Consider the following 26,331-nt stretch of genomic DNA (forward strand, 5'->3'; position numbering starts at 1 on the left):
TCACTGGTGGACCAAGACACACACACACACACACACACACACACACACACACACACACACACACACACACACACACACACACAGACTGGCTTACCAAACCAGAAGGAAACAGACGGACAGAGAGACAGCCTGACAAAACAGCCTTCTACACGGCCTGTTTACACACAAAAACAGCAGTATAGTCTTAGCATTTCTGCTTGGGAATGCACAACTACACTCCACAGTAACAAATTGATTATGTACTAGCAACAAATACACATATACACACTGTGCTGAGTAACTGTGACTCAGCAGAACAGCAGGAGCAGATGGGGGCTCTGCTTCCCACGATCCTCGTATAGAGAAAAAGTGACATCATCAACATTAAATACACCCCGCAGAGAATAACAAGATCTAATGCTTTGCATATGAGCATAACATAATCGCTGTCCTTGCGTTCTGTAAGTATCACTAATGTAGCACCTTCTCTATAGTCACTGCAGAGCTGGATTCAGACTCAGAGGGAGAAAGGAGACAGGAACAATTAAAATGATGAAAAACAAAACAAATATGGACTAATGTGCAAAAAAAAAAAAAACGGAGGGTGGGGGAGACAGGCAGAAAGAGCAATGCCATATGTTGCAGCCTCTTGGATTTGGGGATGCATGTCGAGTGTGCTAATTAAATGAAGACTAGACAGCCATGAAAAAAAGAAAACAGTGGAAGGCTGCCAGCAAAGTGAAAGACATACTGAGAAAAGTTAGGAGAGAGGACATATAAGACCAGAGGACGTAAAGATGTGGGGATAGAAAACTGGGTGATGAGGATGAATAATATATGAAGATGCAAATAGAACAGATGCAGTCATGGGTGGAGAGAAATTTTTAAAAAGGGGGGGTGGCGAAAAAGGAGGTTGCAGAGGAAACAGAAGATGACGATAAAAGGATATAAGAGATTCTTTTGCCTTGCCAACAAGCAGTAGAACAAGCCAACAATGCAGTTAAAGAAGCGAGAGCTGCACTGCAGATAGTGAACAAGTAGTTCGTCACTCCTACAAATAACCTCTACTTCACCTTAAGAGACGTTATTATGTTGTTTTTTAATACCAAATGTAAAAGGGGGTTGACATAAAAATATAATGGAAAAGGAGATGAACAGTGCATAACCTCTTAAATTAAATCAAATTAAATGGCAGCAAACAGCAACTTACATGTAACAGTGTTGTGTTTTTTTCTATAATTTAGCTTCATTTCAAATAAGAGGGAGAAATAATTTCATCATTTTGGAGACGTCTACAACCTTTAATGTACAGAACATATGTGCACAACATATGTGCAGCCATGCAGGCAGGCCTGTGAGGCTTTATCCTGGGCTAAATGGAGCACTACGCTAACATGTAAATGATTTCTTAATATCCTGATGTTAACAAGGTATATTCTTTATCAAGTTTAATATCTTACTTTGGTTTAAAAATAAACAAACTAAAAAACACTAAACATTTGGTACAGGTATTTGTTTATCATCCAGCTGCTGAGATTGTTCTCCAAAAGATGTACTAGAGACAGTCTGCAGGTCAGCCGGATTTATGCAAAAAGGTAACAATCATCCATGTTATGATTCTGGAGATGTTCTACTTTGGGTCAAAGCAGTGAAGGGACGAACAAGTAGACACGCTGATGCCATTAACCCTACAGCAACATGGCTGTAATGATATGATATGATGTCCAACTAAACAAGGTGGACTTGTTCTAAACTGAACAAGTCCACCTTGTTCAGTTTAGAGAACAAAAATTGCATATCAGCCTATGCTCCTTAATTTATCAATTATTATATGTTTTCTAACTTTATGGAAGTTAATTAACTCTTTGCCAGCTCCTTATTTTTAGCATTTTTGTTTTCTCTTTGTTTTGCATATTTTTTTTGCATTTTCAAACCTTTTCTGTAAACATTTATACTACTTTGGGTAAGCGTCCCCTTTTTTATGCGTGTTTTAGCATTAGCATTAGCGCTTAATGTGAGAATGCTACTATTTGCTATGCTCAACCCCCTGAGGTACAAACTACAGGGTCTGAGTAATGAGACTCTGAATAATAGAATGCAACCGACCTTAGAAATGAGTAATCAGCATCAAGTGCCTGCAGTTAATGGCCAGTGATGCATGAGCAGAAATCTAGATGAATCCATTAAAAAAAGGGTGTGTGTCACTATCCATGCTTAAGTGGCCTCAGCAGGCTCAAGGCTGGCAGCTGGGGTCCTACATAATGTGTGTGTGTGTGTGTGTGTGTTTGTGTCTATATGTGTAAACACAGCTCAAAAGTATTAATAGGCCAGCCGTGTCCGTGTCCTAAGCCACTTATGGCTCATCTCTGTTCTCCTAAGACCAACCAAGCTACACAATCCCACCGTGCTATGACATCACATCAGGTTTGCTGGTTCCTAAGCAACTAGATCAAATCTTCATAGAAACTGGCAGGGTTAAGAGTTTGCCGAGAAATAGGAGATTTGTGGTAACCCCAAAGGTGAAAGGATGGAGCTAAAAATAACACCTATCAGATACTACGAGACCAGCATGGTAGAATCAATGTAGCAGTATAGTGGGGGTCGGAACTTGATCTAGATTCTTGCATTACAGTCGGAAATATGATATCCAAATGAACACAGCGGAATGAGCTCACGGAGAGAGTTCACAGCTTGTCCAATCTCCATCGCATGCATTATTGCATACATGCATTACTGTAGATATACATGTAGGTATGCATGATTTAGAACATCCCAATGCTTTATTATTACTGACTAAAATGTACTAGCGGCACTAAGTGCAGAAATGTGTTACTTAATGCCTGTTCAAACTAAGAATCAGATCTAATTTATAGCTGTCAATTTGTATTATATGTATTATGTATTTCTGAATCGGGGTATGTTATTATTTGAGATTACATAACATACTAACATAACAAGCACTGCAGAAATATCCTAGCGTTTCCCAAAGACCATTGCTTTCATTTCAACCGAAAGACCTGAAACACCTGCACACAGTCAGGTACAGATGCATACATGCACCTGAACCCGCATATAGAAATGAACAGGTGTAACAAAATGACTGACAGCTAAATGCATCCCCTCACCAGCATCTATATGCAGTACATTTTTTTCCTTGAACTGAACTTCTGAAGATCGTTTTTCGTGTACAGGTAAACCCTTCCGCACTGACTCTGTCCTCATTACAGGGGTTAATGAAGAAAAGAAGCCCAAGCTCTGGTTTTCACAAGCTCTCTCTCTCTCTCGGCTCTGCAGCTCTGTTGGGACTCGACGCTACTGCCAGCAAGGCCCAGAAACCTACTTCTGCCGTAGGCTCAATGACTGACGTGGCTCAGCAGGCCACACAGGCAAAACCATGCAAGGACGCGAGCATGCACCTGCGCGTACACTCTACTTAAACCTTAAAGTCCCTTTATCCTTACACACACTCAGGGAATTACCTTTGGCACACTTCTGATATGTCAAAAGGTACATTAGGTAACCCCTGCCATTATTTTTCCAAAATGTTACTCCTATGTTTATTCAGACATAATAGTTCATTCATTGGTACTTTAAAAAAAACATATTTGATTTTGTCATACTGCATCATGCTGAGGTTACATTTCTTTAATGAGTTCCCCTTTTTGTAGCCATCAAGTTAAAATGGATTAACCACAGTTGACAGAGGGTTTAAATTTCCTACAGGCTTATCTAGTAAAAATGTTCTGAACCCTTTTGCTCGCTGCTTATTCACCATTAATTCCCACCTTACAGTCGAATCCCACGTTCTCCCCTTTTTCTCCTCTCTTAATAACATAATCGCAAACTCTCCCACAGGCATTAACCGACACCTACATACAAAATCAGACATAAAAATGCGAAGGAGCTGGATCTGCACTCAGCCCAGCCCAGCTAATTTGGCAGTGTGCGTGTTACCATGCCTACAGGCCCGATCAATACTTTAACTAAAAATAGCATAGCCGTAATACGCCTACTTCAAATTGCAGAAGGCTGAACGTGGCAGGAGCACAATTTATTCTGTAATCTCCAACATAAGTGTAACCAGTGGCAGAGTAAGTGGGCACTGGGCAAAAGTCTGAGTTTAATCCCCGACAGGAGGTTTCTTAAGGCAAACCCGATCCTAGGATTTTATTGGCTGGGCCTGCGTTCAAACAGCAGGTCACTTCCTGCTGGGTTAGCGGTGGATCATTAAATAGACAGTGCGGCTTCAGAAATGGGATCATAAACCAGTGCGAACACATGCAGATCAATGTTTAGAGTTGGGATGGATGTTAGCACAGTGTATCAAAATGCCTATTAAGCATGAAAAGACCACAAGGCAAAGAGAATATTTGTTAAGACGAGTCAAACAGTGCCCTATTAGGAGATTATTACAGCTGTATGACACGAAGTAGCCAGACACCCTTCACATCCAGTACAATCTGTTTAACTGATGCTCCTGCCGGCGGTGCATTCAATAACTTACGACATGACCTAGAGAGAGGCAGAGAGAGAGACAGGGGGGGGCACGGACAGATGCACAGACAGAAACGATGATGATGATGATGTGGGCTGGCGTGAGGGATGGAGTTGGGGACATGAAAGCAAACAGGAAGAGACTGGAGAGTTAAAGCATGTCGGAAGTATAAGCTAAAACCTGACACACTGGCAGAGACGGCGTCTTTCTCTCTGCACCATCCTCTTGTTGACACACAGGCGTGAGAAGGAGCGCTTGATCTCACACGGCTGCCACGCAGGTCAAGTTCAGTGCTGTTTCCACACAGACATATAAAGAGGAATATGTGTGGTCCGCGTACACACACTACGTCTGCGTACACGACTGGTTTAAACCCTGTTCTTTTTATAGTGTCTGCCTCCCACCCACTGAGAGAGGAAGCGGGTTAGGTGGGTGGACTATCAAGGGGGGGGTATGACTCTGATTTCTGGCACACATCGCTGCAGCGTGGGTGAGAACTCAGACTCCATTCATAGATTTCTTTTTTTTTTTTACCTTCATTTGACCTCTTTCAGTCTCTGTGCCGCTCTTTCCCTACACAGCTCCGGCTGTGAACGGGGAAATGTTCGTCATTCATAAAAGGCTCAGGAGCGTGTTCATTAAATATTTACACCCTTTTTTTGATCCCTTTACCAGACCATGGATCTTCAATTCCCTTCTCCAATCCAGTCTAAAACAGCCATATAATATCTCCCTCTTTTTCTGAGTGTCTCTCTCAGCGGAGACACTCATCATGTGTGACACATCTCCCACTGGCTCCATTGTGAGATTTAGTTCGAATTTAATGCAGGCTAACAACCAATGTCATCCACAATGAAACCAATTCAAAGCTACGTCTAATGTTCTATGATACCATACAAACACTGACAGGCTGCTTACCTTCTGCAAGCGCAATTCTATTTACTCCATACAACTACAAATCAGTGAACCGTGTAAGGATTTCTCACCCGTTTGCCGTCCACCGTGTAGATCTTCTTCACCACTCCAGAGTCGAGCTTTATGGCGTCTGTGATGTCGGTCAGGACCTGTTCATAGGAATGGGCTGTTTTCTTGTTCAGGAGAATCCTCACTGCTTTCCTGGGCTTCACTCCGCTCCGCACCACTGTCACGAGCTTCGGACGGATGAAGTCCTTGTTTTCGCGACCTTCTGAGGCGGTGGCCTTGGTGCTCCCCAGAGACGGAAGCCCGCGGGACGATGCCGCCGCAGCCTTGACGTTCACCGACCAGTTGGGGTTCACGTTCTTTGTGTAATCCAACTTTTTGTAGGCTTCAGTCGAACTGCAAACATAGCTTTCACCTGATGGGGTGGGGGGATGGAAAAAAGAGAGGGTATCAAAGATGGATTATTTAGAAAACAGCCGAACAAAAGAGATAATCTTTAGGCTTCTTTTGGCAAAAGAAATAGACTATAAAGAGTAAAAACTATTGATTTGGGCTCTTGTGCAGCTTGTTTTGGGTGAGAATCTAAAGGCAAACTCTACTGAAGGGGTGAACACCATTTTTAAAATATATACACTCTTATTTTTTCTGCTATATTCAGATCTGTGCATATAAAGGATATGATTAACATTGTTTTCAGGTCCATCAAACCATTCAGTGACCCCTGGTGCCCTTTAAATCCTGGAGGAGGCCACTCCCGTCACAATAGAGATGTGTCATCACTGGATGAATGCAATTACTCAGATCAGCTTTGTATTGATTTGAAGCAACCCTTCCCTCTCAGGCGATAATTATGCCAGACTCAGAGGACCCTATCAATGTTGGGGTCAAAGGTTGTTTTTTTTTCTTTAGTGTTTGCACATAATCAACAGCCCATATCAACCAATCCTGCTGTCAACAGCTTATAGCTCTTCCTCTTTCACCCCTCCTGACCTAATGATATTGGCTTGTAACTTTTAGAGAGTAAAACAGATCAAGATAACCTGAGCCGACACACCGGATATCTGGATCGCCATCTGGCCATCAAATGAGTTGCATAATCTTAAAGCAGTCATCTACATTGTGCTTACTGGGTTAGGCTTTTTTATGTGAAGAAATTCCCCCTAAAAGTATCATGTACAGGCTGTTTTAAATTATCTATCATCTGGGCTTCTTACTTTACATTTACAGTCTTGTTTGTGACCTTACTCTATGCAACAGGAGGGGGAGCAGGGGAAGATCACATAACACCTCAGCTCACAGGTCAGGAAGTGTTTACTCTTTTAGAGAGTAGAAGAGAGGCATCCTATTATGTTAGATAACCACAAACATGTTGATAAGGTCATAGATGAGAGGAAGTGTGTCTCAGTGCTTTGAATTGTCACAGATATACATATGTATATATACTGACCTTCTACAAGCTGATCAATATTGGTGATTTTCTTTGACCCATCCAGGGTGTATATGGTCCGGACGCCCTGAGGCAGGTTGACATTGTCGGATAGGGAACGGGTCAGGTCCGCCAGCAGGGCGTCAAAGGTCCGGAACCTGTCAGCAGAAATGGCGTACACAATCCCATTGAAGTACCGGTCTCCGTTGCGGTAGAAGCGGACTTTCTTGGCTCTCTTCTCCGCACTCAGTGTCTTCAGGGTCCGGGTCCGGTACAGACTGCAGTGGGCGCTGTGTGTGGGACTCGGCACACCGTTCATCTTCGCACTAGAGCGGCTGTGCCTCTGACCTTTGTCCCGCTCGTCAAAATGCTCCATCTCCATTTCGCTACCGAGGCTCACAAGTACGGCAGTACTGTCTGGGAAACAACAAAGAGGAGGGGAGGTGAGGGGGGAGATAAAGTTTGAACTACCGAATAACAAACGAAAAGGAGGTGCCGAAAATGAATAGCCGACCCAGGAGAGGTTCGGAAGGCTGATATAACAGCCAGCCGGTATCCGTCGCTGGCGCACTGTCTCAAAATACCCCACTAATGACAGATTAAGTGCTCTTAAGCCGAGCAGTGGACAGTGCGCTTCTTGACGACCCACGCTGTCTGTGACAGTGCGCCCGAGCTACTGTGACGCGCAGATGGCTGGAGAGCCTCAGTCACGAATCGATAATAACATAACCCTATAAATATTCAGAAGAGCCGCAGCTGGACCAACATCCCTCCTGGGCCGGAGTTAAAACACAACATCGCGGTCCCGTTATAGATGCCCATCATTAAAATATGCCAGGTTATATTCTGCAGTCCCAGAAAGACTCGTTAAAAACATATAAAAGTGTGTTTCAAGACTTTGCAGCAAACCACAAATAAAATAATTAATCACGCTTGTATGAGATGATAATAATAATTTTGAAAAAGCAACTGCCCAGGCTTACCTACGCGAGCAATTAACGCTTCTGTGACGGTCACCTCCAGTCTGACTGACGCTTTAATTCCCAGCAGATGTGAGAAAGGAGTTCAGTGCGCTTGTCCCTGACACTGGACGCCGGTGATATGTGATGCTGTCCTGGCTGCAGCGTGTGAGCCCCCCCTGTGCGTCTCTTTGTTGTCCGGTTGATGTGCCCCACCACCAAACACCAGTAAATACGTGCGTGTGTGTGCTTGTGTGCGCGTTGTGAGAAAGCAAGCAGCAGAGGCTGGACTGGAAATGGACTTGGTAGCAGCTGCTTCCCCTCCCATTCTCTTTTCTGTTTTTTTTTTTTTTTACACCCACCCTTTCTCTCTCCTCCTCCACGTCACTCTGTCGTGATTTTCATTCGGTGCCCCCACCCCTCATTAGGATGCAACCACACGCTTCCCACCCGTGCTGGGGAGGATATTGGTCCTGCACCCCACCCAGCCCCTCAAAAGCACGTGTCGGCTGAGGTGGGTGGATGGGGGTGTCAGTCCTGCTTTATGGCATTTTAAATCATCACTGTGGTGTTCAGTAAAGAGAGAAAACAGATATTTTTCTGTGATATTTTCCCAGTTCAATTCCTTCCTCATATTTCACATAAATCATTATTTATAACTTACCTGATCTAAATTGCAGCATTGTGTTTAACCCACATTTGCACGTGGGTTGTTATGTAATACTTTAACTCTATACACAAACCCTCTATACTCTATACACAAAGCTGGATTTCTTTTACTATGATGTACTGTTGTTGCTGTATAAAGACTTTCTTTTCCTTGGGAATTAAATGTATGGATGAGCTCAAAAGAGGTTCAGTTACACTGAATTCCTTATCAACGCAGAGAACTGAGAGATGTAAAAGATGCTGCTGTCTCGTTTCTTCCTACAAGCTCTGAAATTTGAGGTTAAGGCAGGAACCAGTCTCACAGTGCAGGAAGAGATAAAGACCGCTGACCTACATCATAGACTCCAGAGACTACAAAAATCCCACTCCACCACTCACTAATGAACCACACACATGCATGCGTGTATTATCTAACATTTATATGTGCCAGTGATGATGATAAAAAAAGAAGAACAAGAAGCTGCAGTCAAGTTCTCACATCTTTGCCATTTGTTTATTTTATTTACAGCGTTATGTTTTGATGATGTCACTGTCATCAGTAATAATACAGAGTCTGTCTCTGTATCTTTGTGTGTGATAGTGATAAAATCTGGCTTTAGTGTAGTGAGAAGTAATGGTGTTGGGGATCTTTTCTTGGTACACTTTAGGTCTCTTAGAACCAAGCAATGTTGAAACACCACAGCCTACCATGCTAGCCATGTCCATCCCTTTATGACCACAGTGCACCCATCTTCTCATGGCTGTTTCCATCAGAAGATGGGTCCTTCCAGCAGGATAACATACCATGTCCCAAAGCTCAGATCAACACAAACTGGTGTCTTGAACATGAAAATGAGTTCAGTGTACTCAGATGTCCTCCATAGTCACCAGACTTCAATCCACTAAAGTTCCTTTGGGATGTAGTTTAAGGAGGTTATGATGGATGTGCAACCAATAAATCTGCAGCAACTGTGTGACGCTATCCTGTCAATATGGACCAAACTCTCAGAGGAACGTGTCCAGCACCTTGTTGAATTTGCACCACAACAAAATAAGCATTGCTGAGAGCAATGTGTGTAAATGTGGGTCCAACCCAGTACTTGTACCTGATAAAGTGCCCTATGAGTGCCCATGAATCCTTTACTGTGTGAGAGTGAAAGACAAATAAATACGTTTAAAATAAAATAATTTTAAAAAACACACCTACAATTTTTTTTCTATTCTGGGAACTTTGTGTGCGTCACAAACAGAGAGGAGATGACAGTCCCAGACATAATGTGATTTTCAAAAGAGAGTCAGATGTGTCAGATTTATCCATTTCCACATTTTTTTCAAATAACAGATGAGAGCACAGAGGAATGGATTTTGGTGTTGTGGTAGACTTAAAACAAACATATTTGATGTTAGAACTGACAAATTGTGAGGTACACTGTGAAAGCAGCTCTGTATGTCTTAGGATCATACAGCATCTTGCAGTTAGTAAGCAGCATTTCACAGTAATCAAGCATTTCAAACATACATTGCTTCCATCTACATTTGTGTCACCAGTGCCACTGACTAATTACAGACCGGGTGGAACAAAATCAGAATGAAATAGGCTTGGAAATACTGCATCCATACTAATTAGGTAAGTGCAATTCTTCATAGAGGCCAACTCTTCAAGCGTAACACAGCATGACTCGTAGCAGATATAAAGAGAAGCGCGTGTTGTTAAGACTTTTAAGCCTCCATGTGGGCATGTATGATTTTATTTGTAAATTATGTATGTAATCATAAAAACACATTTTTATGCCAAGCTCCTTTTCTCAGCGATGTGCATAACCGCTGCGTTTTGATTCAAATGTTAGAAAAACACAAAAAGCCATGATGTAGCACGCTTCTGCAAATACACCTCTGTGAGGTCATGATGAAGAAAGCTGAAGCTCAATCGGATGAATTTATGGACTGATAACTGATACTGAAGTCTCATCTGGAGTAATTAAAACCTGCTTTCAATTTACAACCTGTGATGTATTTTGATGCAATACTTCCACACTACACAGAAGGGTGTGTGAACACGTGTACTACCACAAAAGTGTGCGAGCCAACTAAATTAGCATAGTAAAGCAGCAGTATTGTGAATCATGGTGTTTTGAGAGTCGCTGTTGTGATTTGTCATTCTCTTTCACCTGTCAGGAGAAGGCATTTGGGTAGTTCCTCTGTGGCTGTGTGATTCATCGGCAAGATGCATTGAGCTGTGCTAAATAAAAAAAGCTTATACATGAAATTGAGAGGGCAGAAGACTAGAGACTAGTTAGAGGGAGAGAGTGGTACGCTGCAAATGTGCTCAGTGTTTCATGAGGCGATGTGAACTGGCTATGTCTAAATGAAGTCATTAATCTAAGATAAACAAGCTGTTGTGAATCACATTTAGAAGCGTACACCAAGTCAGCCATATCAAAAAGTAAATACCAGCCCAATAAACAAATTAGAGCATTAGGACTTGAGTTGATCAGGCGATACTTTTCAGAGATGGTTTACAGGGACAGAACAAAATCATTAAATTATACAATTTATGCCTATGCACGTTACATGGCATGTCCACTTTGTGATTTTGTTTTAATTCAGTGTAATTCAGCAAGGCTGACAAGAACTGAAACCATCCTACACGTTTCACAAATACAACTGAAACAGTGCTCCTGGTGTTTTTTTTGTTTTTGTTTTTTTTCCCCTATTCACTACTTCATCTCATATCAATAGAGTTTTCTGACACCCACATTTGAAAAGGTGGTCAGTAGGTGGGACATGGGCGACTGTTTGCTCTGTGGAGAAACTACAAGCAGCGAGAGCAGTGATGTGGTGCTGCATACGTAATGCAAATCGTAGGAGGTGTTAAAAAAAACTGCAGTGACACAAGAAATGTTCAACTTGGCAGGCTTCTGGCACACTAGACTCAGAGCCTTCAGCTTTTTTCTTGTCCTGAAATAAAGGCCTTAGCCAATAAAGTTTAAAAACCCCATATTTTAAACATTTCTCTTTTTAAATAATTAGTAAGTAAGTAAAATTTTATTTATATAGCACATTTCTAGATAAAAGATCAAAGTTTCACAAGGTATAAAACAAAAACAGTCCAAAGTTAACAAATGCAATTTAAAAGATGTGTTTTAGCTGTTTAAATAATTCATCTCCTTGTTCAAAGAAACATGTAAGAAAACACTAAAAGCTCTATCACCCTTGGTTTTCAGCCTAGTATGCTTGTTGTAAATGGGACCTACTAGCATTTGATGTATAGCTTAAAATGGACTCTGAATTCAACGACATCAGGTTAGGGATTTTTGTTTAGACTGTGGTTACTGTAAATCAAATGAAAAAACTGTGGTTCCTGTACAAAAAAAAATACAAAAATAAAAACACAATACCAACTGCAGCAAATGGACAGGAAAACCGAAATACATCCACATTCATGTTATTAGGTACACCAGTTTAACTGCTTGTTAGCACAAATGTCTAATCGGCCAATCACACGAAGCATTTAGGCATCTGGACATGATCAAAGTGATCTAAGTTCAAATTGAGCATCAGAATGGGGAATAAAGGTGTTTTCAGGGACTTTGAATGTGGCCTGGTTGTTTGTGCCAGAGAGCATTTCAGAAACTGCCGATCTACTGGGATCTTCCCACACAACCATCTTGATAGTTTACAGAGAATGGCCAGAAAAGGAGAAACTATCCAACCAGCAGCAGTTCTCAGGTTGAAAATGTCTTGTTGATGTCAAAGGTCAGAGGAGAATGGACCGCTTCAAATTGAAGCCAACAGTAACTAAAATAACAAGAACAGCATCTCTGAACACACAACACATTGAACTCCATTGGCTCCTTGTTAAATTCAGAATCAAATCTAAAGGTCCATCTCATATTAAAGACCTCATAGTACAGTATAGAGCACTTTGCTCCGAGACTGCTGTCCCATGATGCACTGAGCAATTTTCATTCATTCACCTCTTCATACTCATTATGTGTTTATCCACCACTTTACTTTTAATCATTAGTCATTACTAATCTCTGGCTCTTTTCCACACTGTGTCTTTTGTCCTCACCCCCCCCACACACACACACATCACCCCCAACCAGCTGCTGCAGGTGGTTGCCTCTCCCTGAACTTTGTTCTGATGGAAGTCTCTTCTGATTGTTGGGGTTTTCTCTGTATTATTGTGGGGTCTTTATCTTACAATATAAAGTGCCTTGTGATGACGAAGCACTATATAAATAAAGTTTAACTGAACTGAAACAGAGGCTACAATTCATAAGGGCTCACAAAAATTGGACAACAGAAGATTGGAAAAATTAGTCTTCATTTCCACTGAAACATTCAGCTGGCAGCATCAGAATTTGGTATAAACAATTTGAAAGCATGGATCCATCATACAGTTCAGGCTGCCGGAGGTGGTGTAATGGTGTGGGAGATATTTTCTTGGCACACGTTAGGTCACTAAGTATCAGTGCTGTATTGTTTAAACACCACAGCCTGCCTGAGTGTTGTTGCTAACCATCTGTTTATGACCACTGTGTACCCATCTTCTGATGGCTGCTTGCAGCAGACCATTGCATCATGTCACAAAGCTCAAATCACCTCAAATTGTACTCAAGTGTTTTCAACAATCACCAGATCTCAATCCAGTACAGCACCTTTGTGTTGTGGTGAAATGACAGATTTACATCATGGATGTGCAGCCAACGAATGTACAGCCACTGCACGGTGCAACAAGGACCAAAATCTGTGAGGAATTATTCTAGCATGTTGTTGAATCAATACCATGAAGAATTAAGGCAGCTCTGAAAGAAAAAGGAGGTCCAGCTGAGTACTGGACAGTACAAAGTGTGCCTAATTAAGTGGCTGGTTAGTGTAGAAACTGCAGTATTTCAACATAATCACTCGCATTGTGAACTAAAGCATAACCATAAAAAAAGCAACATTACTAAGTTTTATGGATCGTGCTTCAGGTTGTGCTTAAGCGTGGGTAACCTGCTTTTCCTTTGTAATTTCTTCTCTTCTTTTCTCTCTGCTATTCTTCCACCATCACCTCCTCCTCTTTCTTTCACAAAGGCCTCGCCACCATCTTCTTCTCCTCCCTCTTTTCCTTTCTTAGAATCAGCCTCTGCCTTCCTGCCAGTCTGCTTCCCTCTAAGCAACAGGAGATGAAAGGGAGAAAAGTACAGTTTATATCTACCAAAATTGCTTTGATTAAAACAACAATGTCAGTGGCTTTATATAACAGTCATTATGTCAATAATAGTCTTAGAAAATGTCAGAATTTATTTATTTACAGCATGAATTTTTTTGTCAAGCATGAATACAAAATTAAGGCGTCAAGGGAAAACTGATTTCAGTGACACATGTATTGCTTCCTCCCAAATTAATGAGTGAAATCAGAATTAAGTCAAACACCATAAAAATAAAAACTTTTGAGTGAAGCTCATTTTATAAAGCATGTTATTGCGCTGCAGTTTATGTTATTTTGTCCATAATCTGTGGGCCTTGTGCTTCACAGACCTCATTTGTTTGCTCTCTGGTGCCCTCTGTGGCTGTGCAAAGTACTGTCTTCTTTGAGCTTCATGGGTAGATGACAGCTGTAGGAGAAGATAACCGATTAGTAATTCAAGTCCACTCTAGACCAGGGGTGTCAAACAAAAGGTCCGTGGGCAGGAACTGGCCCAGTAAAGACTCCAATCTGGCCCACAGGAAGGCTTTGAAAAATGTGAAGAAGTGCATAGATTTTGAACTTTTAACTTTATTTTCATCAGTTTTACAGCTTTTCCTTTTGATACAGACCTCCCCTATGGCCACTGATATGGCAACAAAGTAGTTAAGTAACAGATAACAGAAAAGTTCCTCTTTTTCTTTGAATTAACAAAAACCTTGTTTTAGAAATATAGGACAGTCTGAGCAGGCAATGAGCTACCAGAATGTTTTCTGTAATGTTACACATTTATCATGAAGAAAAACTGAAATGCACAATTAAACTGACATTTTTGTACATTAAAGACATCTCAGTGATTAACTCTTCAGTTAAATGTCTTTTTCTGGTCTGGCCCACTTAAGATCAGAGTGGGCTATATGTGGCCCATGATGTAAAATGAGTTTGACATCCCTGCTGTGAACTATGGTCTCTAAAACACAGTGAACTCAGTTTCACTTCAGCTTGCGCTCTGCAGAAACCTGTTTTGTTGCAACATACAGAAGAAAGTCCTTGACTCGCTTTTTTGCCTGAGCAGACTGACCTGTTATATAACAGGAGAATAAATGAGAGCTGGATGAAAAAAAGCAGAAACACGGCATGCAGAGTATGTCATTAGAAGTATAACACTTACTGTAACACTTACCAGAGCATGTGTTTAGCAGTCATTAGTTGTTAACAGGTATTTGCTTAAGATTGTGACTGCTTACCTTAGCAATTTCTGACAAGTATGCCCGCCTTTCATCATTGGTTTTATGAAAGGCCTGAAATTTGGAAAAAACAGCAAGATATACCGTCACAAATTTGTATTCATGAGCCACACTTGTTCTATCAGGCAATAATCTATCTGCTCGTGGGTACAATGTGTGTATGTTTGTGTGTGCACTTCTCAAGTCTTCAATGTTAATGAGCAACAGATTACAACAGGGATTACTGACTGCACATGCTGTTTGCTAAACCAGCATTCAGCGAATATCTCTCTCTTTGTTGAGCAGAACAATAAACAAAACTAAATCTTTCTCAATCCACTGCTAATGGTGGCTACTCACAAGTAAACTATTTATTACCTGGGAAAAACTAAAGCTGCTTGTCTAAGAAATTTAAAAAAAAAAAACATAAGTAGAAAAGCAGACATTGTGGCCTCAAACAATCCCTCTCAATGTTCTATGTCAAAAGGGACAGCTGGAAGTCACACCTTTCCTTCTTGTTCAATTTGAAGATGACAATCCATTAGCTGACTCTGGAGGTCAGATTTCTCCTCGGTCAGGAGCTTCAGACGTTGTCTCAGTGTTTCCTGTGCCAAAGCGTTCCCGTTAATTAGAAACAAATCATGACAAAGAGGCCACAGAGTATGAGGGTGTCACGCTGCTGAATTACCAATCAATTTGTTCTTGAATTGCACTGTCCTGCCTCGCGGGATCAAACAATAACAACATCGTTAATGCAGAAAACATGAGTAAAAAAATGGACTGAGCTCATACATATTTTAATAACCATATAAACACATTAGCCCTCTGAAACAGTAAGATTTATAGCCCAGAAAAGACCAATAAGACCTTTGCAATTTTCTAGGTTTGGAACAGTCTGCTGCTTTTCATTGTGCACCTGAGAGCAGAGTGTTTTAGGCTGCAATACTTGAAATCTATCAGTACCACTCTCTGAATATCAGTCTGATGTCTTTGGATCAGCCAAGTGTTCTTTTCTGCTTGGTTAAATCACTTTTTTTCCTTCCTAATCATTAACTGTGTTAGAGTTGTATGCCACTAAGAGGATGCATTTTAAGCACTGAGATCACTAATCAGAAATATTCTTAGCCTCATTCTTTAGAGCTTTAGACATGGTAGCATGCTCTTGTATCGCTTACTTTACCAGAACACTTTCATTTACCTCCATATTAACAGTGTCGTGATAACATTCCTCTCACATGCTCACTCTCTCTTACTGTCATGCTCAGTTTGTCTAAAGACCTCCAGTACGCAATATTGTTTCCTTGGTTACACTAATAAGCATCTGTTAGCACTGCTCTAAGACATATGCACATATTTAGACTGTATTTTGCAACCTTTGGTGTGCCCTAAAATATTGTAATTAGTGTGAATTACTCTCCCATGGTTTGTAATCCTGTGATTACAGTGCTGTGATTAAACTCTGGCTTATTCATCGTGCATCAGCAGGAGAATAGAGAGCAGCTGGCCTAACAGTCCTGCCTGTGCTGTCCACACTCTTTAACCGATTCTGTATCTCTGGCTCTATCTGGTGGTGTGTGCTTCTGTCTTACACTTGCAGCTCCCTCTCGCTTTGTCAAACTGTCCTTGGAAAAGTAAATCTAATTTAACAAAACAGATAAAGACAAAACCTCAGTGGAAAATGAAAATTTGTGCTCACCACTGGCATGTCCTCATACGACCGAATAGAAGCCAGTCGGTCTGCAAAAAAACAAGAGCATGCAAGCATTATGTGTGCATGCAAAATACTGTAAAAAGAAACTGCTCGAGATGAGTGGAAGTATTCCATCTTGTCTTATTTATTGCACTAAATGGAAAAAGAGAGTTTATTTGAAAAATCATGCATTTTAAAATGCATGATTGCATGATGCATCGAAAGATGCATAAAATGTTTTCCTCCCAAGTTGCCTATTTTTACATGAGCATCATCTTCTCAAATGCTTCATGTATTGGGAATGTTGAGCTCCTGTACTGAAAAGTTTCTGCAAATGACACTACTCTTGGTCAGGAGAAAGATAACCACACTATAGTGTGGTTACTTATGAATGCTTGTGAAAAACCTGCAACATAATGAACGTGCTTTCACAGTAAAGTGTTTTCAAAGCCTGGGAACTTACCGACAGGGTTTCCTCTTATGTCTTCCAGTCTCTCACGGATGAGTGAGATCTGCCTTTCCAACTGCCCATTTAGCTCTACCTGTGTCTCATACCTTGTCCTCCACTCATTTCCTGATACATCAGCAGAAACACAGAATAATAATATAGTCCTTCTGAGGACTGAAGACATTACAGACAACACTAAAAAAAGAGACATGTCCAACTTTTATTTCCTGGAGACAACTGCAGGTGGTAAACAGTACACACGCTAACATACATTTAAACACTCACTAGACAGTTTATTACACCTGTTCAAGTGCTCTTTTGCACAAATATCTAGTAAAACAGGTTTGAGCATGTTGACATGCTCAAACCTGCGGAAGTTCATGAAAGATGATTTAAATGACTTTGAATGTTGGTTGTTGGTGCCAGACATGCTGGTCTGAGTATTTCAGAAATTGATGCTTTGCTGGGAATTGCCTACACAGCCATCTTTAGAGCTTACAGAGAATGGTGTACAAAAGGTAAGACACTGAACTGAACACACATCAGCAGCTAAGCCACAGCAGCAGGAGACCACACTGGGTGCCACTCCTGTGACCAGTGACTGTGGTGTCTAACTCCAGTAGAGGAGCTTTGGGATGTAATGGAACGAGGTTCACGTCATGTAGCCCAAAAATCTGCAGCAACTGTGTGATCCTATCATGTCAATATGGAGCAAAATCTCAGAGGATGATGTTTCCAGCACCTTGTTGAATCTGTGCCATGAAGGCAAAGGGGAGTCAGTACTGACGAGCTGTACCTAATAAACTGTCCTGTGACTGAAGAGTGTGTATTCTACCAATCACTTTCATTTTGCTCACCTTCCCCATCAACACTGTGCAGTCTTTCTTGCAGTTCACTCATCGTACTCCGCAGATCAGACACTGACCCTTCAAGCATTTCTCTGCGACCAAGAACTAAGTTATGCTGTTCTTGCAGTGTGTAAGTTAAAATTTATTTAAACAAACAAAAAATGTGTTTCTGTTATTATTTCAGACTTACTTCATCTCCCTCTCCTTTTCCAGTTCCGCCTGCAGCCGTTCCAAACCGTATTTAAAGTCGTCCCTAGCTTTAGCCATGTTTCTGAAAAAAATCTAAGCTTTTTTGGTTTCTACGGAAACCGTCGTTTCCGGTGTTGTGCCAAAAAGTGATCGCCTGCCAAAAACTGATTTCCAATGTTTCCGTGTGCTTTTTTGTGGAATATCTTTGCGTATCTTGGTAAAGACACTTCCGTGAACAGGGTTTACAAAGGGGTTATACATAAAATTAAAAATTACATGATTTTAAGTATCTTCAAGTTATTTATAGCAGTTTAAATACGAGCAATCAGTTTTTGGCAGACATTATATAAATTCATCTCATGCTTAAATGCGCCTAAAAATTAGAAAAACTTTTAATCACATTAGTAAAAGAATACATACATTACAATTCTGAAGACTTTCTGTACATATAACATGAATATCTGTATATAAAGGAAACATAGACTTAAATAAGTTAAAATTAGAAGCAAAACTCCATTCATTGTTAAATCAATTCTAGTATGTTCACATGTATATGACATGATATGTCTATTTTTCATAAGGTCCTTATGAAGACCTTAAAGACAAAACACACAGGAAGGCCTTAAGATGCATTGTAAATCTATTGTTTCTTCTCTCCTTCCTTGTTATTCTGTGCATCTTTTGACTCATCCTCTTCCTCTTGTTCTTCCTTCTGCAACTCTTTCTCTTCATTTGAGTTTGCGACTAATTCCTTGGTTGTCTTCTTGCCGGCCGCCTTGAAAAAGGCTTTGATGCCCGCATTATCGATGTTGTTTGCAGTCACGCCAATGTTGATCACCGACTGGAGAGCAGTTTCTGTGGCTTCGCCTGCATTGCTGCCGTACCTTCACCATGATTAATGTGGTGAGGTTACAGAAGTGGTGGTAGAGTGGTGTGATGGAAGAAAATTAAATGAGCATGTGAACTGAAATCTGGGGCAAGTTTGTTTACTACAGTCATTCACATAAAAAGACAAAAGAATTAGGAAAACGCAGTCATATCATTATTTATAGCTGTTTATTAACAACAAACTATGGAAAATATCTACAGATAAATAGTATGAAGAGCATAAGCATCACCACCCAGCACAAGCTGACATGTAACAGTAACAAGGACAGACCCAGAAAGACACCTGATATTTATGTTGTGTCTACACAGAAGCCACAGCTCAAACAGAACATTAGCGCAGTAGCAACAACTCCAGGGATGTATTTGTCTACACAGGAGGTGTTCAGGCATAGTACTGAGTGTAAGCCACCTATGTTTTCAAAGCCATTATTGTTCTTTGCATAACACACAGGGAATTAAACATGAAGCATAAAAGCAGTGTTGCATTTATGGGGCTAGAGCAAGGAAAAACCCAAGTTGTTATCCTGTTTAGGCAAGGTTTTAAATTACAAAGAGTCATAACAGAAACCAAAACACTTTATGTGTCTGACATGTATGACTAAGAAATGTCATTTTGATTAAGTTAGTTCCACATTATGTTGTGTTGTATTTATCTTGTTGACAGTTTACTGTTGTGCGCATTTAAAGGGTTGAGCAGGTACACTTGTTAGTTTACAAGCCTTTTCCTTTAGTCCGCCGTGCAGTCATATGTTTCTGGACAAGTTTAAAAGATTCTCTAAGCCCCTAAATCTGAAAAGAAATAGGTGTGAAAAGCAGGTCAGAGCACCAGCATACCAAGAAGAAAGAGGCAAAGTAGGTAAGAATCACACCGGTTTCTGATCCAGCTTGGTACTGATGTTTAAAGTGACCAAACAGGTTCAGAAACAAGATGGAAAAAAGAGAAACATTAATCCACTCATGATACTAAAGCATGAATTAAATATAGAGGCAGAAATGGGAAATATCTGAACTTACTTGTAAGTCACAGTTGAGACCGTCTCTGCTGCCACACTTTTACCAACAAGTTTTGCTCCAGTCTCCAGACTAGACCAAATGGTAGCCAAACCTAGTTCAAAATACCAAAGATTTCAGAAACATTATACTTTAGAAATTTAATGTGATAGAGCTAGTGCTAGTGATGATATGAGAATTGTATCAGTTTATGCACAACTTTGTAACAGATTAACATTTAGTGTCTTGAAAAAATCTTCCCTGCCCTCTCCTTGACTTATGTTTTTGCATATTTGTCACACTTAAATGTTTCAGATCATCAATCAAATTTTAATATTGGTCAAAGATAAGTAAGTGCCCTCTAAACCTAATAACTGGTTGTGTTATAGATGGAAGCAAGAACCGCAATTAAATATTTGTGATAACTGGCTACGACTCTTTAACATCACTGTGGAGGAATTTTGGCCCACTCTTTTCTGCAGAATTACTTTAATTCAGCCAAACTGGAGGGTTTTCCAGCATGAAGGAGCTCTTTAAGGTCACGCCAAAGCATGTCAATCAGCTTTAAGTCCAGACTTTCTCTATGGCACTTCAAGACATTTATTTGTTTTGTTTTTTTAATCATTCAGATGTGGACTTTCTGGTGAGTTTCAGGTCACTGTCCTGCTGCATAACTCAAGCATGGTTCAGCTTCAGGATGTGAACGGATGGACCGATATTGTCCTTCAGGATTTTTTAATAGAGAGCGTAATTGATTTCCATCAAGTTCTCCAGGTCCTGAAGCATCAACGCAGCCTCCAGCCCATCACACTACCACCACCATGTTTGACTATTAGTATGATGTTCTTTTTATGAAATCCTGTGTTAGCTTTATGGCAGATATAAGGGGATTCAAACCTTCCAAAAAAAATGTGTCATCAAGTCACAGAATATTTTCCCAAAAGTCTTGAGAATCATCAGGATGGTTTTTTTGTTAAATGTGAAACAAGTCTACTCATTTCAGTACTTTTTTTTTTTTTACTGCACTGTAACCTTGTCGTGAAAATCCTGAAATCTTGTACATACCATGCACAGTGGTGACTGCTACAAACTTGGCTCCATCCATTTTGGAAGCTTGGCCATCTTCTTTCTTCTTCAAAGCTTCTGGAACCAGTTTTGCACCATGTTTCTTCACATGAGGTGCCATCTTTTCTGCCAGTTTTTCTGCCACTGTGCCTACACCATTCACTAAAGATACAGAAATGTAATCATTATTATTTTGGAAGAAGAGTTCAGAGATTCCATGACTTAAAAACATGATGTCTTGGATTATTTCATAGTGCTCACCCAAGAACTGGCTGACTCGAACAGCACCCCCAGTGGCCTTTCTAGCCATCTCCAGACGTTTGGTGGTACTGGGGCTGACCTCCGAAGGAGTCTCTTCAGGTGTGAGTTGGTCTCGAATCTTGGCTGCTCCTTTGTGAATAGCCCTACCAGTAACTTCTGCTCCTTTAACCAGTGACTCACTCAACCGAAGAGCTCCTATGGAGATATATTTGAGATGGTGAATGTACAACAGCAATGAAACTGTCATTTAAAAAATTTCTAATACAACTATATGAACAGCTATTTTAACAACATTTTCTTTGAAGCACTGAAGGGCATTACAAAGATAAACAACACCCACTAGTGGGCATTTTTTTAACAGAGGGATGTCTAATGTATAAGCACTCAATACAACACTCTGCAGGGATATATAAGTTATTTTTTCCCCTTCATTAGTACTATTGCTTATAAACTCACCTGTCAAGATTCCTTGACCCATCTTCTCACTCCATCCAGGAAGTGGTAGTTTTTCCTGCTCTCCTGCTGATGCAGTCGGTTCTACCTGCTCTTTTGTGGGATTAAGGGGGACTTTCGTACTCAAGTTGATTACCTCTGACTCTGTGCCCTCTGGACCCTGTTAAGTCAAAGGACAAAAACGGTGGGTGGGATGCTTTAAAAAAAAAAAAAGTATGCCCAAACACAGTAGATTTGGCGTGGACTATTTTTTTTACCCACAACATGACATAACCACTTGATTCCTCCTGTGTCAAAGAAGTGTCAAAGAAAAATGTGTTTCTAGTATATCTAGTGTAACAACTTAAACCAGCCACAACATGAGTTTTCAGTTTCCACAAAAAGGCTAAATTAATGTTTTTACTGAGACAACTCACTAAGACCCAGTGAGTTTGTTTTGCATTGTTTCCAGGTATTGAATCAGGGCTTGTTTTAATCCATGAAAACCATGAAAACTGACTTGACAAACTGCTTTGAATGTAGAGTTTCAGAAGGCTTTTAATTCAGTTTGACAGTAGTTTTACAGCTAACCCATGTGAGACAATAAGACAGGTAGAAAATGGAGAGATCAAATCATTACACCCTCACATACCCAAAGATCATTTTGGGGCAAAAATAAACAGCAGGCCTCTAACAGCTTCATCTTCCCTGTACTACTTAGCAAATTGACATGTATATGTATGTATAAAATTTCCATGGCGCCATCAGGAGCTACTACCTACAAGGTCTTTCTGTTTCCAAACCAGCAGAAACATCCTATAAATAATGCGCCAAAGCTCTGCTCCAATACATACACACCCTTGCATTTGTTTCCTAAAGAAAGTAAAAGCTGACCTGGATCCTGAATTCAGCAAGCTGTGATAGGAGGTCCTGAAAAGTCTGCAGGTCTGCAGGAGGCAGTTCAGAAGACAACACTATACCCGCATAGCACCCTGGCATCTCTGCCAAGGAGTCAGGGAACATGAAGATCCCGGAGTTAGCCAGCAGCACTGGGGTGTCCTTTGTCAGTGGGTACATCCAGTCGCATACCTGGAAAACACAATGACATTAAAATATGTTGGTGATGAATGTTAAGAGCCCTTGAAGTCAGATCCACACCGTTGTTTATAACAGAAGCCTGAAATCTTCAATATTACACAGAGTGAGAAATGACAACATCTGCTGAGTCTTTGTTTCCATGAGGGGGAATATATCCCATATGCAATTTATTTCATCAGATAACTTCACTGAAAGATGTTGTAAGATGTGGTTTGAAGGGGTTCCTGAGGGTTCGTAATGTCTGTTTCTCTTTTGAGCACAAAACTGTACTGTCATTTCCAAGTATTTACAATGCCCTCTAGTCTTTTTTTAGACACATTGCAGGATTTAAGGATTCAGGATTTATGTCACTTCTCAACTGAGGCAAAATACAGACACTTGCTGCATCGTACCACTGGTATGCCGGCTGACAGCATGACCCCTGTGAGGGCGCAGGACACTAAACAGCAATACAACAGAAGCGCAGAGTCATCTGTTAATGGGACCATTGTCTTGGCCCAAAACAAAGCACGGACAGAATACAGGAGCAGCCCACCAGCCTGGTCGGGTGGGAAACAAGAGTCATGGGTTGCAGTGCAGTTTACAGCACAGCATAATACAGGCTTTGTAGAGGTGCCAGAATAGATTGGTATTTTATATAAACTCAATACAAAAGCCACACACAGAAGGTTGCCAGAAAGCACAAAGTAAAAAGGATATGAATGGAGATAAAGTAGATAAAGTCACACTGTTGCATAGGAACGATTAAGCAACTAATGTCCGCTCTGTAGATGAACAAGCTATAATAAGTCTCAAATGAAAACGTTACAAACCAGCAACAGTAACATGCCATTCATTTAAAAGTCTAATAAATAGTAAGCATTTGTACTTTGGCAACCAGTTTCATCTGCAACATTGCTGTTTCAGTGTAACAACAATGACGGGATTGCAAGCTGAGGGTGAAACATCTATCAATTAGTGGCATGATTAAAAATGAATATGTAACTATTAACAAAAAAAGTTAAATGTTCAAGTCATTTTTCCAGGAAATAAATACAACAAATCCAGCATTTGTTGCTAAAAACAGGTGCAAGAAATAAGTTAACAACACTGCCTTTTTAGCACTCAGTTCCAACATTTTGTAGACATACATATTTATTGTTGAACTAAACATATCCATATACTGCAGTCTACAAAAAACTTACTTAAGACTTTATAATAGCATAATTCACTAACAAAAGTGGCACCTTTGAATTTTCCTCACACTACATTACTATAAAAAATAAGTATAAATTATATAAACCTTGCATATAGCATAAATTATAATATGAAACATGAATCCTACACTGTCTTATTAGACTTGTACATAAAAAATACATTTAAAAGGTGTATGTTTTTTTTTATTGTAGGGAACGTCTCTTTTGTTTTGGGTGGTTAAGGAATGTGTCAAAAACACGTCATCATTTGTAAAGGGAACATTTCTTTGACTCAGAGTTATGAAACGCTTCTCAAAGAGAAGAAACATTTCCCCTGGGGTCACACCTACTTGCTCTTCAGGACACACGCCCAAATAAAAATGCTTTTCTAAAATACACACTCTCACAGGTTTACATACACTTAACAACAAATCTACTTACATGTAAAAACACTGCAGGTTTTTCAGCAGGGGAATCCTGCTGACTGTTCACCAAAATGATGCGAAGGTAGCCTGGAGAGGAGAGTGAGCTGACTTGCCCGTTTGGTGCCACAAAAAACAGCTGCACTCCAGAAGGGATGCACAGCAGTTCAGTTCCATTTTCTCCGGCTACTGCTCCAGTCTGTCTTCCTGGACAAAAGCCACCTTCAACAGGAGCATAAGCCAGAATACGGTGCCCATCTGTGGGCTGTGGTGTGTACGCTGGAGGCTGCTCTGCTGGACTGGCCATGGCTATAGTCTCTGGAACCAGTACAGGGAGTGTGTCTGGAGCAGGAGGGGAAGCAGGACTGACAGGGACTGTGTTGGGGGTTGGGACAATGTTGTGGGTGGTAGAAGGTATGGTGGGGTAGAGATGGTGGACAGAGCTTTGGGGAGGCTGGCCGCTAGGTGCTAGGTCTGGATAAAGTTGGGGAGCAGAAAGATCCTTCAACAGCTGGTCCCTCTGGTTTGCTGTTATAAGCTGAGATGTTTCCAGGTCAGAAAGGTGGATCTCAATTGTCTTCAAAGTATCCCTCATCTTCTGTTGAAGCTGACGGGCTGTGTCCCAGTTCGCTCCCTGCTGCCGCTCCCCTCCAGTGGGAACCTCCAGTCCCTGAGTGAGGTGCAGCCGACCCTTCCTGTAATACTCGAGGGCCTCGGCTCTTTTCTCTGCCTCTTCTGCAGCCAGTCCACGACTCAAAGAATGAAACGCCAGCTCATACTGGTCCCTGATGAGCAGCAATTCAGCAGGTTCAGCCATCGCCTACCACTGAGGAAAAGGCGCAAGAAAACTAGAGAGGAGATAATGAAAGCTTGTTAGCTCTCTTCTGACAGGAATTTTGTTTTTAAATCACTGTAAAAAAAAATAAATAAATAAATAAATAAAAGAAAGAAAGAAAGAAAGAAAGAAAGAAAGAAAGAAAGAAAGAAAGAAAGAAAGAAAGAAAGAAAGAAAGAAAGAAAGAAAGAAAGAAAGAAAGCTACTATTTTCTGTAATAACTGACTGACATTAATAACTGGTTGCTTATAGCTTTCTAACGTCATAAGTTCAAAGTGTGTGTATAGTACCTGTTCTAGAAAGAAAATGTAGTCAGTGGCACTAATTCACAGCTTACGGACTCTGACAGCAGAGTTTATGAGTTACGTGAGAAAAATCTCAGCAATGTAACTGCAGCTGTTGGCAACAGAGAGGTTAAACGGCAGGTTTTACCTGAACAACAAGACCTGCGTGCGAGCTTTCTAAAGCCCTCACTTACCTGGGTTTTTAGCTACATAAGAAAAATGTTGTTGTTCCAAAAAATTATTTTCGTGAGTTTCGTGAGTGCCTTGTCACACATCACCGGGAGACTACTAGGAAACTGAAAGTTGGTGACTTACCTTGGCCTCCGAACTTTAATTACTGCCGAAAAAGAAAAAAAATACTATTGCTTCAAAATGCTTCAAAGAGACGTAATTTGAGTCTTCAAGTGTTCTTCTGACATTTAGGTTTGAAAATCCCCTCTTCATATCAGTTTTCTCTTAACTCTGCGACGTCCCCTCGCGCTCCACCAGCTTCGCGCATCAAAGTAATCGGGTAGGCGCGAGAAAAAAAAACGCCTTCCGCCCAGTCCTTTCAAAATAAACTCCAAACCGATGGCCCGTCTTTTAACTGTTGTATATGCCTCGTTGGTCTAAAATCTACGAAACATATGTCAAACCCGTCTGAATGATGATGATATAAAGCCGTTTAGACCAAAAAATCACGGACTTTTATATATCCTTTATTTATTTCGTTAAAAAGTCTAAGTTAAAATTAAAGATGTCATTTTTACATGACAAATTAAAAACGCCGAAAATCCCGGTGTGAAATTTAATTGACAGTTTAATGCACAATATTTAAACATTGCAATTTAAATGCATTAAGAATTTTATTCAGAAAAATAAATAAAACAGTGACGA

General features: G+C 40.6%; 3 protein-coding genes across 7 annotated transcripts in view; all 3 read right to left on the reverse strand.

Moving 5' to 3' along the window:
* Positions 1–8,147, reverse strand: part of dclk1a (doublecortin-like kinase 1a) — a 49,211-nt gene extending 41,064 nt beyond the window's left edge. For 2 of the 3 annotated variants that reach the window (XM_031729155.2, XM_031729157.2), the window contains exons 1-3: positions 7,805–8,147; positions 6,843–7,238; positions 5,461–5,810 (exon numbers count right to left, since the gene is read on the reverse strand). In XM_031729155.2, the coding sequence (XP_031585015.2) occupies positions 5,461–5,810; positions 6,843–7,203 (711 nt within the window). In that variant the 5' untranslated portion in view covers positions 7,204–7,238; positions 7,805–8,147. The remainder of the gene's footprint in view (positions 1–5,460; positions 5,811–6,842; positions 7,239–7,804) is intronic. The other variant, XM_039618423.1, reaches the window with a different exon arrangement.
* A 3,655-nt stretch (positions 8,148–11,802) lies between these two features.
* Positions 11,803–18,136, reverse strand: ccdc169 (coiled-coil domain containing 169). Its single transcript, XM_031729132.2, has 8 exons — positions 18,007–18,136; positions 17,826–17,908; positions 16,984–17,094; positions 16,527–16,567; positions 15,337–15,435; positions 14,852–14,905; positions 13,958–14,034; positions 11,803–13,588 (listed from the first exon to the last, which is right to left on the reverse strand). Exons 1-8 carry the CDS (start codon positions 18,081–18,083, stop codon positions 13,390–13,392), a joined length of 741 nt encoding a protein of 246 aa, XP_031584992.2. The 5' UTR covers positions 18,084–18,136; the 3' UTR covers positions 11,803–13,389.
* sparta (spartin a) lies at positions 17,175–26,008 on the reverse strand. 3 transcript variants are annotated; one of them, XR_005614694.1, is made up of 9 exons: positions 25,771–26,007; positions 24,356–25,184; positions 22,536–22,730; positions 21,666–21,822; positions 21,210–21,404; positions 20,949–21,110; positions 19,908–19,998; positions 19,552–19,682; positions 19,047–19,487 (listed from the first exon to the last, which is right to left on the reverse strand). XR_005614694.1 is itself a non-coding variant. In XM_031729152.2 (8 exons), the coding sequence occupies exons 2-8, from the start codon at positions 25,151–25,153 to the stop codon at positions 18,646–18,648; spliced, it is 1,842 nt and encodes a 613-aa protein (XP_031585012.2). In that variant the 5' UTR covers positions 25,154–25,184; positions 25,771–26,008; the 3' UTR covers positions 17,175–18,645. The 3 variants fall into 3 exon arrangements, 2 of the variants coding, with proteins under 2 accessions (XP_031585012.2, XP_031585014.2); XM_031729152.2 differs by lacking the exons at positions 19,047–19,487; positions 19,552–19,682 and adding an exon at positions 17,175–18,889 and having other exon boundaries at positions 25,771–26,008; XM_031729154.2 differs by having other exon boundaries at positions 19,047–19,682.
* Positions 26,009–26,331: the final 323 nt, after the last annotated feature.

The sequence above is a fragment of the Oreochromis aureus genome, linkage group 10, assembly GCF_013358895.1.
Source record: "Oreochromis aureus strain Israel breed Guangdong linkage group 10, ZZ_aureus, whole genome shotgun sequence".
NCBI lineage: Eukaryota > Metazoa > Chordata > Actinopteri > Cichliformes > Cichlidae > Oreochromis > Oreochromis aureus.

What these genes read in the sequence shown, in the direction of transcription:
- sparta (XM_031729152.2), bottom strand. Translation starts at nt 25,153, where the DNA reads ATGGCTGAACCTGCTGAATTGCTGCTCATCAGGGACCAGTATGAGCTG. An exon ending in AACCTGCAGTGTTTTTACAT is followed by an intron (nt 22,731 to 24,355) that starts GTAAGTAGATTT and finishes TGTGTTTTCCAG; the next exon opens with GTATGCGACTGGATGTACCC. An exon ending in TTGCTGAATTCAGGATCCAG is followed by an intron (nt 21,823 to 22,535) that starts GTCAGCTTTTAC and finishes TTGACTTAACAG; the next exon opens with GGTCCAGAGGGCACAGAGTC.
- ccdc169 (XM_031729132.2), bottom strand. Translation starts at nt 18,083, where the DNA reads ATGGCTAAAGCTAGGGACGACTTTAAATACGGTTTGGAACGGCTGCAG. An exon ending in GCACAGTGTTGATGGGGAAG is followed by an intron (nt 17,095 to 17,825) that starts GTGAGCAAAATG and finishes CTGATGTATCAG; the next exon opens with GAAATGAGTGGAGGACAAGG. An exon ending in CCAGAGAGCAAACAAATGAG is followed by an intron (nt 13,589 to 13,957) that starts GTCTGTGAAGCA and finishes CCTGTTGCTTAG; the next exon opens with AGGGAAGCAGACTGGCAGGA.